General features: G+C 41.3%; 1 protein-coding gene across 1 annotated transcript; it reads left to right on the forward strand.

Annotated features, from left to right (window-relative positions):
• The first annotated feature begins 374 nt into the window (after nucleotides 1–374).
• Nucleotides 375–8,196, forward strand: LOC124777958 (larval cuticle protein 16/17-like). Its single transcript, XM_047253518.1, has 3 exons — nucleotides 375–421; nucleotides 5,767–5,867; nucleotides 7,995–8,196. Exons 1-3 carry the CDS (start codon nucleotides 404–406, stop codon nucleotides 8,194–8,196), a joined length of 321 nt encoding a protein of 106 aa, XP_047109474.1. The 5' UTR covers nucleotides 375–403.
• The last annotated feature ends 3,550 nt before the right edge of the window (nucleotides 8,197–11,746 follow it).

Raw genomic sequence — 11,746 nt, forward strand, 5'->3', positions numbered from 1 at the left:
CAGCTATAAGCTTCTAATTGGATTGTGCAAACTAAATCAAATTCGGTAGTTACTGGAGATGGATCTTCATTTCAAATTTCATGTAAGGAAGCCGTACCTCCAGACAGTCGTCCAAGCATTAGAGTGCTTTTTCGAGGATGCAGATGGATCTAGTATGGAAAAGAATCTCGCTGTACACAAAAGTCTGGCTCGAAAATCCGTTGGGAAACTCTTGCTGCAGTGCTGCGGTGCAGTACGCACTCTTTTGGAATGAGACGGAAAACAGGGTCGGTAACGATGCGCGGGTGACAAACACCTGTGGCTGCTCAAGGATCTCAGAGTTCTAGTATTTAAGGGCCTGCGGCGGACCTGGGAACACAGCAGCCGCTCAGACACAGACCAGCCAACAAGCCGTCCCAGCAACATGAAGGTCGCATTGGTGGTAAGTAACTCACGACGCCTGCTTCATGCAACGTCTTTGCAGTTTTACACGGCTAGGTGCACTTCTATTCACGCAGTTTCATATAAATATACAGTGATAGCGCGTTAAATAGTTGTTGTTGCCTTCAACGATAATAGCTATTTGAACTTAATATATCCTGCTATTTTCTAACCAAAGCCAGGGACATTTTATAATTTAATAGGTAGACCCTGAATACAGATTAACTTAACAGAATGTTTCTAATTCGCTTTGGAGAAAACCAGAACCAAAATAAATGTAGTAAATCTGCAAAACTTAGCTACAATGTCGCAGAAAAAAAAATCAGTCGTTTATTAAGTCTACAACTTCGTTCCCGCAGTTTTTTCTCGAAGTTCGAGGCTATATTGTGAAAAACTTACAAAAAATTTATGGGTGAAAGTACTGACCATCGCTGGCGATTACTTTCTCCCATCTTTCGGGCAGCGTACGAATCCCGCGGCGGAAGAACTGAGGGTCTTTCAAGGATATCCATGAATCTATCCAATTTTGCACTTAATCATATGACCGGAAGTGCTCCTCAGCCAGGCCGTGTGCCATCGATCGGAAAAGGAGGTAGTCAGAGGGACCAATGAGCAGTGTCCATTGAGTACTGGGGTTGGGGTAGGATGTCACATTTCAGCGTTTCCAAGTATGCTTTGACGAGTTTTACGACATGGGGTCGAGCATTGTCACGCTGCAAAATCACTTTTCCACGTCTATCGCTGTATTGATGCCGTTTATCTTTCAGTGCTCGGCTCAAACACATCAATTGCTTTAGATACCGGCCACCGGTTATTCTTTCCCTCAGTATTAGTAGCTTCGAAAACCTTCAGTCTTCCACTTCGACGTCAAAATCACCGTTCTTGCAGCGTTGAAACCATTCTCCGCCCGTCCTTTTACTAATAAATGCCTCACCATAGGTCTTACCCAGTATTTTATGAGCCTCAGCCGCAGATTTATTGATGTTAAAGCAGAATTTAATTCCCGCAAATGACGAGAATTGGACTCGTAAGTTGACATAGTTGGTCGAGAACAACTTTATGAAACAATCACAAATCGACTAATATTTTAGTGGCGTTTCGTTTACAAATGCTTCACTTCATTGTATGACACTTACGACCTATGATTTGCACGACCACTTGCCGCTGCTGCCATCTATTGCAAAATGGTGGAAGAAAAGTTGTAGATCTAATATGATACTGACAACTAACTTGGAGGAGTAAACCTTTAGTCGCCGATGAAACAACAGACGAATTACGAGACTTCAAAGAGATTTTCCTTCAGTTTACATTAAGAAAATTTCCTGTGACTGAGTGACAACGAGGGAGGGAGAGGAAGAGTTCATTAGTGAGGAGGCAGATGAGAGAATTTGTGAAGGATTGGAAAGGAAATGGGTGATGCCCTTTCGAGGAGGTCATCCCGGCATTTGCCTTCAGTGGCTTACGGGAATCACGGCTCACAGTGAATGAACTGATCTTTCCTTCAGCAGAGTTAGCAATGGCGAACAGCTTTCATTGGGTGTTTTCCTAAGGAAAAGTGTAACATATTTCCGCCTCTCCCAGCGCCTTGTGGTTGCAACAATTTCTAAATAAGAAAGTGTCTTAAGCATCTGTTAAATTACTTGCTCAAAGAGTTTTAAATACGGAAACAGATTATCCTCAGGCTTACAAATAAATGTAATGCGCAAACTTATGGATTTAATCAGAAGAACGACTTCGCGGCAACAAAATCTACTAGACCTTTTGCAGATGTAAGACAGCTTCTTTCATCAGTCTTCATCATGAATGAGGCCATATGCTGCAGAAAAACTTAATTAATGCAAAGTCCGTTGAGGAGCTGGAATATTTTGTCTGCTCTCTCCAACGAAGAGCAATTTGCTTGCTTATCACAAAGATGGATTTCATTCATCCTAACGCCCAATACTTACCGTACACTGTGAAGTTACTTCCCTCACAAGGATGTAAATCTGCCATATACTCTACGGAAGTTATTAACATAATGAATAATTCAGTGAGCATTTATTATGGTAGAAGATTAAGGACAATGTATATGTTCATCAGTAGTAAAAAATTAAATTAACTTCATGTTGCTCCCAGCCAGGCGAAAGCTTTTCGAACTGAATTCATTTCGGCTGCTTCGTATCCAATGCACTGCTCAAATTACTCAAGCAGCTTCGCTGTGGACACAGGAACCTGATTCGGCCCACAAAGAAACCTTTCCAACCCAGAAATAATTGGGGTGGGAATACTTGACCCAAGGATATCTGTTTCTGTAGCAGCGACGCTAATCAAAAGACTCTGATGACATAGATTGTATGTAGTTCTTTTACGCCGCACAAACCTAGAATGGGAAGACTTTCAGAGTTTACATTCACAACATTCTTCCTCTCAAAAGTTCCAGGTACGTCAATACCAGCAATTCTGTCTTTTCTACGGACTGCTCTGACCCCAGTCTTCTTAACTGACTTGGAAGTATCCAGTTCAATTCGTGATGGTGGAATAAGTCATCTGTATCTGACTGAAAAACTGGCGCGACGTTGTGGCGTAAAGTTGTTGATAGACAGGATGTTCTCCAAGTGCCCGGGTCAAACTTGCAGCCTATCCCCAGAATCTCAAGGGGATAAGGAATCCTACACTGTAAATGGCGACCCCACCGTCGGCAGCCCCATTGCTGTTATTCGAGCAACAGGCTGAGCGCCAGCAGAACTCGTATTGAGCACGCCCCTTCTGTATACCCGCCATACAAGATATGCAGCACTACCGCACTCTTCTTGTTCGCCTTCACTAAACTCTTTACAGATAAAGCACTCTATAACGCTAGCTGACAAAGTGTCGTTCAGTCACACAAGGCCGTGAGTCACACGAATCGACAACATAATATTCTCCTGGTCAAGCATAAAAATACCTGCCCACAAACTTCTTTTGTGTTTCATGCTTCTCCCTTGGCCACAGTTCTGAGCTATGTATCATAACGGACGTAACCGAGAACTGTTTAATTGTTCTTTGCTCCTTATAAGCTTTTCGATACCATACAACAACTCTAGTACAATTCTACACTTTGGTAACTTCACGCGTAATTAGTGCATTATGCTCGTAGTATAGGTTACATTCTTACTGATGTTAGGATTGTTTCTGTAAGTATTCTCATACCGTAGCATCATCGGAATGTCGTCCTAATTTACATCTGATTACATGTATTATACTTTAGCTACTGTGAAAATCGTAAATATTACAGCCCTCTCGTCAAGAACCATAATAAAGACACACATTTGCATACAGAACAATGAGTTATTTAAGCCCGTGGCGAACTTCTAAAAGTGACGGAGAGAGATTTTATAATAATTCGCTTCATTACGTCCCCGAAACTCCATTTCGTACCATTATAATTAACATTTGAAGGCAGGTTACAAATTACCGTCGACGTGGTCATTGGAGACTGAGTACTAGGTATCTAATTTGGAGAAGTGGGGGAAAAAATCACGCATGGCCTATTAGAGGAAATTCGGATGACAATTTGCAGGCACCGAGAGAAATCTAAATGAAGATTGCTGGACAGAAATTTGACATCCACTCCTCCGAGCTAGTCGAATATTTCAATCAATGTGGTGGCTCCTTCAGTGCGTCACATTTGACTGATGGGCAGTTAAAAAATATTGTCCGTCGTAGCAGTGACGGTTAGCGCCGCATGTGCATGCTCGACTGTTCAGGTCATTCTATGAGATATCTTGGATTTGTTGCCAACCCTGAAATCAAACTACAGGATGATCTTTCGAAGAAACCGAAAAGTATCAAGCGTTACAATTCCGTAACCGAGTAGTTAGCTTCGCTGCCAAAAAAGAGGTGCGGAAGGACTAGGGTTCGATTCGCGCTGCTTGCTTGGATTTTTAGAAATAGGTCCACTCATCTCCGTGAGGCCAAATGTAAAGCTGCTTGATAAAGAAACAACAGCGTTATGAAGATTCATCTACTGGAAAAAGGCCAGAGGAATGAGCGACATGCTTCACATGTCCCACGGTCACAGATCTCTCCTCATACTGCCTTGTGGGTAACAATGGGCCAATCGGAACAGGCCCCACAAGAGGATCGCGCCTACCCGTCATCACCGACTTCGTTCATGTTTGTGGTACATGCAGGGCTCGACCGGAAACGAAAGTGACAGGAAGTGGAAGGTCACAAGCGTTTAGAAAAAAATAGTATTTTTGGCACAGGTCAGACGATTCATGAACTATTTATGCTATCGTAGTTTACAGGCGGCGGGCGGCGCAGCGGAAAAAGTACAAAACGCTAATCGGAGGGTCTTGGAGTCGAGTCCTTATGTGAAAACATGTTCTTTTTTTTTAATTTTTAAGTTACGTACGCTGCAAATAAACTGAAATAATGCTCAGTAGATTATATTTATTAATATTTTCAAAAGAGGCATGAAAAGGAAAGGCAAAGGAGATTGCAAATAAATTTGCAATAAAAGATCTTTCTTACAGCTCCCACGAGAAATTTGCAAATAATTTTAGAAGAAGGGATAGTACCTAAAGCAACGTGTAAAAATGGGGCGTTCATAAAGTTTGCGAGATGCCGAGAAAATTATTGTTTCTCCTGTTTTTACGATGAATATCACCCCAGCACTTGTAAACCATCAACTGCAAAATGATAAAAGCATCTTATTTCATATATGTGTAGTTCTCGTACACACCTTATCAGGTAGAAAAAGTCCTGGAAATTTACTTGCAGTCCAAAATTTTTCTTCGCTTTTCCTTTTCATACCTTTTCTGAAAATATTGATAAATACAATATATTGAGCATTATTTCTGTTTATTTGCAGTGTACGTAACTTACAAAGGACGTGGTGCCACGACACTCCCATTGTCGTTGTTTACTCTCTCCGCTATGTCAATCGCTGCCTGTAAAGTGCACTAACATAAATGGGTCATGCCTTGCTCGACTCGTGCCAGAAATACTGTTTTTTTCTAAACGCTTGGACATCTGGATCTCCCTCATCTGTCACTTTCATTTCTGGCCAAGACCTGCGTACACCATTTTTTGGACAACTCTGGAGCCAATAGAAGTAGAGATTGTACGAATGTGGAAATTAACAGATACATTATAATCATTTTTATAACTGCGAGGCGTATACTTGTAACGCATTCGTGAAGCTGGCTACACCACAATAGTAAATGGTGAAAGTCAGCTCTAATATTGCTAGGCAATGTATAAACGTTGTCGGACTTGAGGGATTTGGAAGTCCAGTGTATTAACACAACGCTCTCGTAGTGCGTGCAGTAGCCACGTTCAGTTAGGAAGCAGCGCCTTACCGCGTTCTCCTTGTTCCCACAGTTCCTGGCCGTGGCCGTAGCGGCGGTGATGGCAGACGTCAAGCCCATCGAGGTCCTGTCACGAGAGGAGGTCCGCGACGCGAGCGGCCAGTACTCTCTCACGTAAGTACAGCGCACTTCGCCTGCAGCCGCCATGAAACTCGAACCATTAATGCCCTTTAAATGTAAGTCATCTCTCTTGGACATGTCTTGATAGACACCCCCCCCCCCCCCCCCCCCGATCTACCAGTGCCATAGTACTCGTTGTGCGAATTCTGATTGGTGACGATAAAAATTAAATTCATTCTCGCCTCTTTCCTTTCTTGTTAGCATCCTAATGTAAACGGTATATTAGACGGAACATTTAAATTGAACAACAAGTCGAAAGATAATTAAAAATCTACTCAAAGAGGGGTTAAAGGGGTGTCATCCACGCAGATATTTACCTCGTTGGCACATTGTTCTATCGTTCATTATTAATGCTCGATATTCTTCAGATGGAAGACGAATATTTTGAAAGCTTGAAATCATTGTTACAAAAAAAGTGTAACAAAATGCCTTACGTCTCACTTTACCAAAAAATTCTTTTCTGTTCTCATAATTAATTATGTGAAGTAGTACTCCCTTTCACAATTCTTTAGGTCCAGTCCTTTTCTGTAAGACACATAATAACTTTACTTCAGCATTACACTAAATCCGCAGTTCTGTGCCACCAAATACCTCTAACCTCATTACATTTCTTAGATTTTTTTTAGGATACACCAATCCTGCGAATATGTCCTCAAGCCTACCATTTATCGTCAACACGTCTACCATAATAAGCGGACCACATGTTTCCTTTAGTTGTGTTGACATCGAACGCCACTTCGTGTTTCAGATTCCATGAACAAGACAATTTCCTTTCATTGTTTGCTGACGGAAGGCTCACGTCTCACCGTAGGAGTCCTTTGCTAAAGAATTAGTTGTAGACTTACCGTAATGTATTTATCGTTCTCAGAAACTAATTCACATTGTATATCACTAATTTTCATGACGTAACAGCAGGGGAAGCTTTCAAATTTCATGCTGTATCTATTCTGTTAACACAATGACATCGTATTTAAATACCCTTCCTCACTGTGTAGTGAAATCAAATTTCATATGAATCAGATGGTATGATTGTTTTACATATGAGCTAGTGTGATAGTTGGGTGTGGTGAAGTTGAAAACAGTCTTCCAAATGTAGAGCAAAACTAAACTTTTTTCAGTTCATTTTTTTTTCCTCTTAAGTAGCACAAAACACACCTCTTATGACTTTTTCCCTTTTCAGTTGGGGCTATGAGCATCGGGAAATAAGCTCATGTTTTTGTCTAAAGTCTCTCTCATAAGGTTGGAACTCACTGATGGGCGCCTGAGAACAAAGTACAAGGGAAGCTGTGCGCTAACTTCCAGTTGCTATGCGAAGCTAGTTGTAAAGTTGGTTAGTAGCTTCTTTTTTCATTCCACTGATCTTACGATACACTGTGAAGGTGCTGGAAACACACATATCAGTAAGATTAAAGAATTATTACTATAGCCCTTCACTAGGCATCCCATGATTAGTCAGAGAGCAGTCATCTGCTATTGAATGTCTACGCCACTCATTCCCTTCTGATATTCTAAGGCACTCTGGACTATTCCTTGCGATTCACCAGAGTCTGTATCAGTGAAAACCATTCACTTACTACACTATCACTGCTTAAAACCCTATCAAAAATCTTCTGTAAATCCTTCTTAACATCACCAAGAACTAGTCTCTTCGCGATGTTGATTGTTTACTAAACTCAGTTACCACGCGACACACATGACCTGCGCTTCGTATTAGAATATTAGAATACATTTAGAGCCATCTATTAGCTAAGAATAGAACACAATCCATTCATAAATTGAAGGGCGCATTTCCCAGGTGAGCTCATCATACACGATTTACACAGTATATGAACTTCATGCGACTACAGCTCGTCGTTTGATGTGACTGGGTTAAGACGATGGATGAGGCTTGGGTGTAAGCTTCAGTGAAAATTGTCATGGTTAGAGAATGCAGTAGTTCAGCTCTGGAAGGACTGGGAAAGGATCCAGCCTCCAATTAAAAAGGGAATCCACATCTCAATGGGAACGACCAGAAGGCGTTTGAATCCTACTGTTGCAGAATAGTCATTGTTTTGATGGAGTTGACAAATTGCTTGACTGAAAAAGAACTTTGTCAATCTGTGTTCTGGTTTTTATTGGCAGGTACCAGACGGCCAACGGCATCACGGTGGTGGAGCACGGCGAGCTGAAGCCCACCCCTGACGGCAAGGACCACGTCCTGATCAAGAGCGGCCAGTACCAGTACACCAGCCCCGAGGGCAAGACCGTCGACATCAAGTACAAGGCCGACGAGTTCGGCTACGTCGCCACCGGAGACGCCATCCCCGTCGCACCCGTCGCCTAAACAGAATGGCGCGACCCTGTAACAACACTCAAAAAATAAAACCACCTTACTGATTATTTTGGTTCGCATTCATTTCTCCCTCAGAACCTGTGTATATGCACTACATATAAAATGTCATACTGTTTTTCATGGTCTAAGTATTGAGGCTCTTTCTTTACAGGAAGTTAATTTTGTTTTCTCGTCTCAAACGGTTTGCTGGTTACATAAAGTATGTGTCTATTGTCCCATTGCTTGACCATCCTATACATAGCTTTCAACGAACTTCATTACTCGTTTCTATATTCTATACTGCTATCATAATTTTGGAACAGTCAATGGTAGGTTTCATCAGTGGGCCCAAAACAAAAGCATATTTTAAACAGGTTAATCACGTCTTTTAGTCACTTTAACAACAAAGTGCTTTTTAATGTTATCGCATAAATATTTCTTCATTTAGCAAAAAAATGTGTCTGACTCTAGTAACTGATGGCTGTACAGCCTACAGCAGATGCCCGCTAGCCTAGTGACAAGACTGGGAAACTTCACGAAAAGACGATTCGATTTACAGCTCAGCATAAGCGCTTGTTCCATTACTTGATGGAGAAATACATCTATGGTAGAGGCAGGTGACCATTCAGATATGGCACAATTTTGAAATATAGAAAGGTTTTGATGGCACAATTCATTAACCTTTACGAGTTTCAAATTTTCAACACAGTGAAGCCATGGAATAAAGTATAGAAACAAATGAACGATGTATAATATGCAAATTAGCGATATGTAATAGCATGTACATATTTGTTATATATAAATAGGAAGCCAACCAGTACTGACAGGTACAGGTACATGTCTCCTCCCATCATCACCCTATGCAGAAGAAATCCGCCATGGACTCTTTAACCAAGAGGGCTCACAAGATCAACGATAAGGAACATCTAAAGGGTGAAGTGCAAAACCTCAAGTCCATTATTGGTGCCAATGGTTATGGAACGAAAGTAACAGACAAAACTATGGCGACAAAGAGTGAAAGCAATACAGGAGAGCAAAAGAAAACACAAAATATAGTTCTATTGCCTATGTTCAAGGTGTGACTGAACGGGTGGGCCAAATTCTCCGCCGAGCAGGCATCAAGCCCATTTTTCGAAGCAGCAACAGAATAAAAGGTGTTCTTCGCATAACGGAAGATACAGTTGACAAACTACATGCTGCTGGAGTTTACGAAATCAGGTGCGAATGTGGATTAGTGTATGTAGACGAGACGGGGTGACCCATCAGCACACGGATATCTTAACACGACAGATATATCCGACTAAGACAACACACCAAGTCAGCGGTGGCAGAACACCAGGATGAGTGCGGCAGACAAATTGATTTTGGTGAAGCACGCTTATTGGCGAAACAGCCTTTACTTTCAGGAGGGAGATTAGAGAAGCAATAGAAATAGCCAAGCGATCGGCCAACATGAACAGAGAAGACGGCTACCGACTTCCGACGTCTTGGCTGCTAGCAATAACTGCGCTACAGGACGACAGCTCACGTGAAGCAACACATGAGGGTGCGCAGAAGACCGTAGCGGCCGCAGGTACATAAAGTACCGGCGCGCCTCGGCCGGCGCAAGAAAGCAGGAAAACAACACCACGTCACAGATGCCGCTGGTTTGCCATTCGCCGATTACCACCAATCACAAGCAATAATGCAAACACCAATCGGAACGTCGGTTTTCCACCAATGAAAAGAAATAATAAAAACACCAATTAAGACTTCTAACAACTTTCCCTTTCATCCTTAACAGCCTATCAGAATTAGATAACACCCATTTCTGCAGGTATATAAGAAACAAAGTTTTCTCATTCATCACTAAACAAAAACACCCTGAAGAAGGTCGCTTGTAACAGGGACTGAAACGTCGGTAGTTATATATATATTGACAATGCGGTCACAAACGCAGATAAAAATTATTGAATATTTGTTATAGATAGTTGCTGTGTACATTTTTCCACAGCTTCAGTCTGGTCATGAAATTTTGATACGCGTAAAGCTTAATAAAGAATTGTGCGATCAAGACCTTTCCATGTTTCAAAGTTTTGGGATGTCCATCTGTATCAAGACAACCACTGTCAATCCTAAGCCAACCATAGACACCCACAAAGAAAAAGTTAAAAAGTATTGTAGTGATTTTTATAATCCGAGCAGATTTCCAAAATATTTTGAGAGCATCTGAGAGTGCATCTTGATTCTGAGGAGAATGTTGTTTATGAGACAGCTGCACTGCAACTGATCATAATAGTACAGAATGCGACAAGGTAGTTTCACTCATTTAAATATGTTAACTACGCAGAGGGAGACTGCACAAGTATTAGTGTTACTGTTCGTTTCGATATGAATAAAAGTGACAAGGTTAAGTTTGTGGAGTATGTGATGCTAATTTCCAACATGAAATTTATTTGTCTCGATGGCACAGTTATAACATGATTGCTCAAGCAATCGTCTTAAAGTCTAAAACAAGTAGAAAAAGTTTTGTTCGTAAAAAGTTGTACCTGCTTACAATATAGGCTATATTGCATATAAAAATAGAAAGTGACAAAGAACATACCATTAAAATTTCTCTTCAGTGCACACCAGTAGCTGGCCGGAGCGGCCGAGCGGTTCTTGGCGCTCCAGTCTGACCGCTACGGTCGCAGGTTCGAATCCTGCCTCGGGCATGGATGCGTGTGATGTCCTTAGATTAGTTAGGTTTAAGTAGTTCTAAGTTCTACGGGCCTGATGACCTCAGAAGTTAAGTCCCATTGTGCTCAGAGCCATTTTTCTTTTTTTTTTTTTTTTTTTTTTTTTTGCACGTCAGGAGTAAGTCACATGTAGTACAATCACCTACTGTGTCTTTAAAACCACTGGTGTTGTATGATGCTATTATTTAAGATGGAGACAAATGCACATCTCCTAGAGAGAACAAAGGTGTGCACAATACATTATTAAATTTATCGCATAACATCTTAATTAACAAAAAAACTGGATGTTGGACATTTAATTGAAGGTAGCAAAAGAATTCCACGACATGTAATAACAAAATACTATGTAATATAACAAATAAACGAAAGTACAAAAGGGCCGACAGGGAACGTTGCACCGCCGAGAAGTTCATTGCAGCCAGCAGGAATCGTTTCCACTACAAGGTCTAATTTCTTGTTGTCTTTGGTCGTCGATGTGTATGGAAGAGCGCAGATGGGTCGTGTGAAAGTGGTCTCGTTGTGTTGTTGGTTTCACACGAGGCAGTAAGCGTCAAAATCAGTTTTGTTTCTGTATATTATTGCACCATATTTTAACACAAGACCTCAAAATATCAGATCCCTAAACCAGTTCACCAAAAATGAGAAATACTCATTCTGAATAAACTCGCACTGTTCGTTTGAAATATATTTTGAAGAGCACTTTTTTTTTTCTAAATATTTCAGTTCCCCGTAGCACATCGACATATCGATAGTCATGTAGCACTTACATTTCCTGTGTTTTATGTTTGTTGTGGAGTGCTGGATTTTAAAATCAGGCAAAATCGTTTTCGACAAACTCCAGTAGT

The sequence above is a fragment of the Schistocerca piceifrons genome, chromosome 2 (genome assembly GCF_021461385.2).
Source record: "Schistocerca piceifrons isolate TAMUIC-IGC-003096 chromosome 2, iqSchPice1.1, whole genome shotgun sequence".
In the NCBI taxonomy this organism is placed as follows: Eukaryota; Metazoa; Arthropoda; class Insecta; order Orthoptera; family Acrididae; genus Schistocerca; species Schistocerca piceifrons.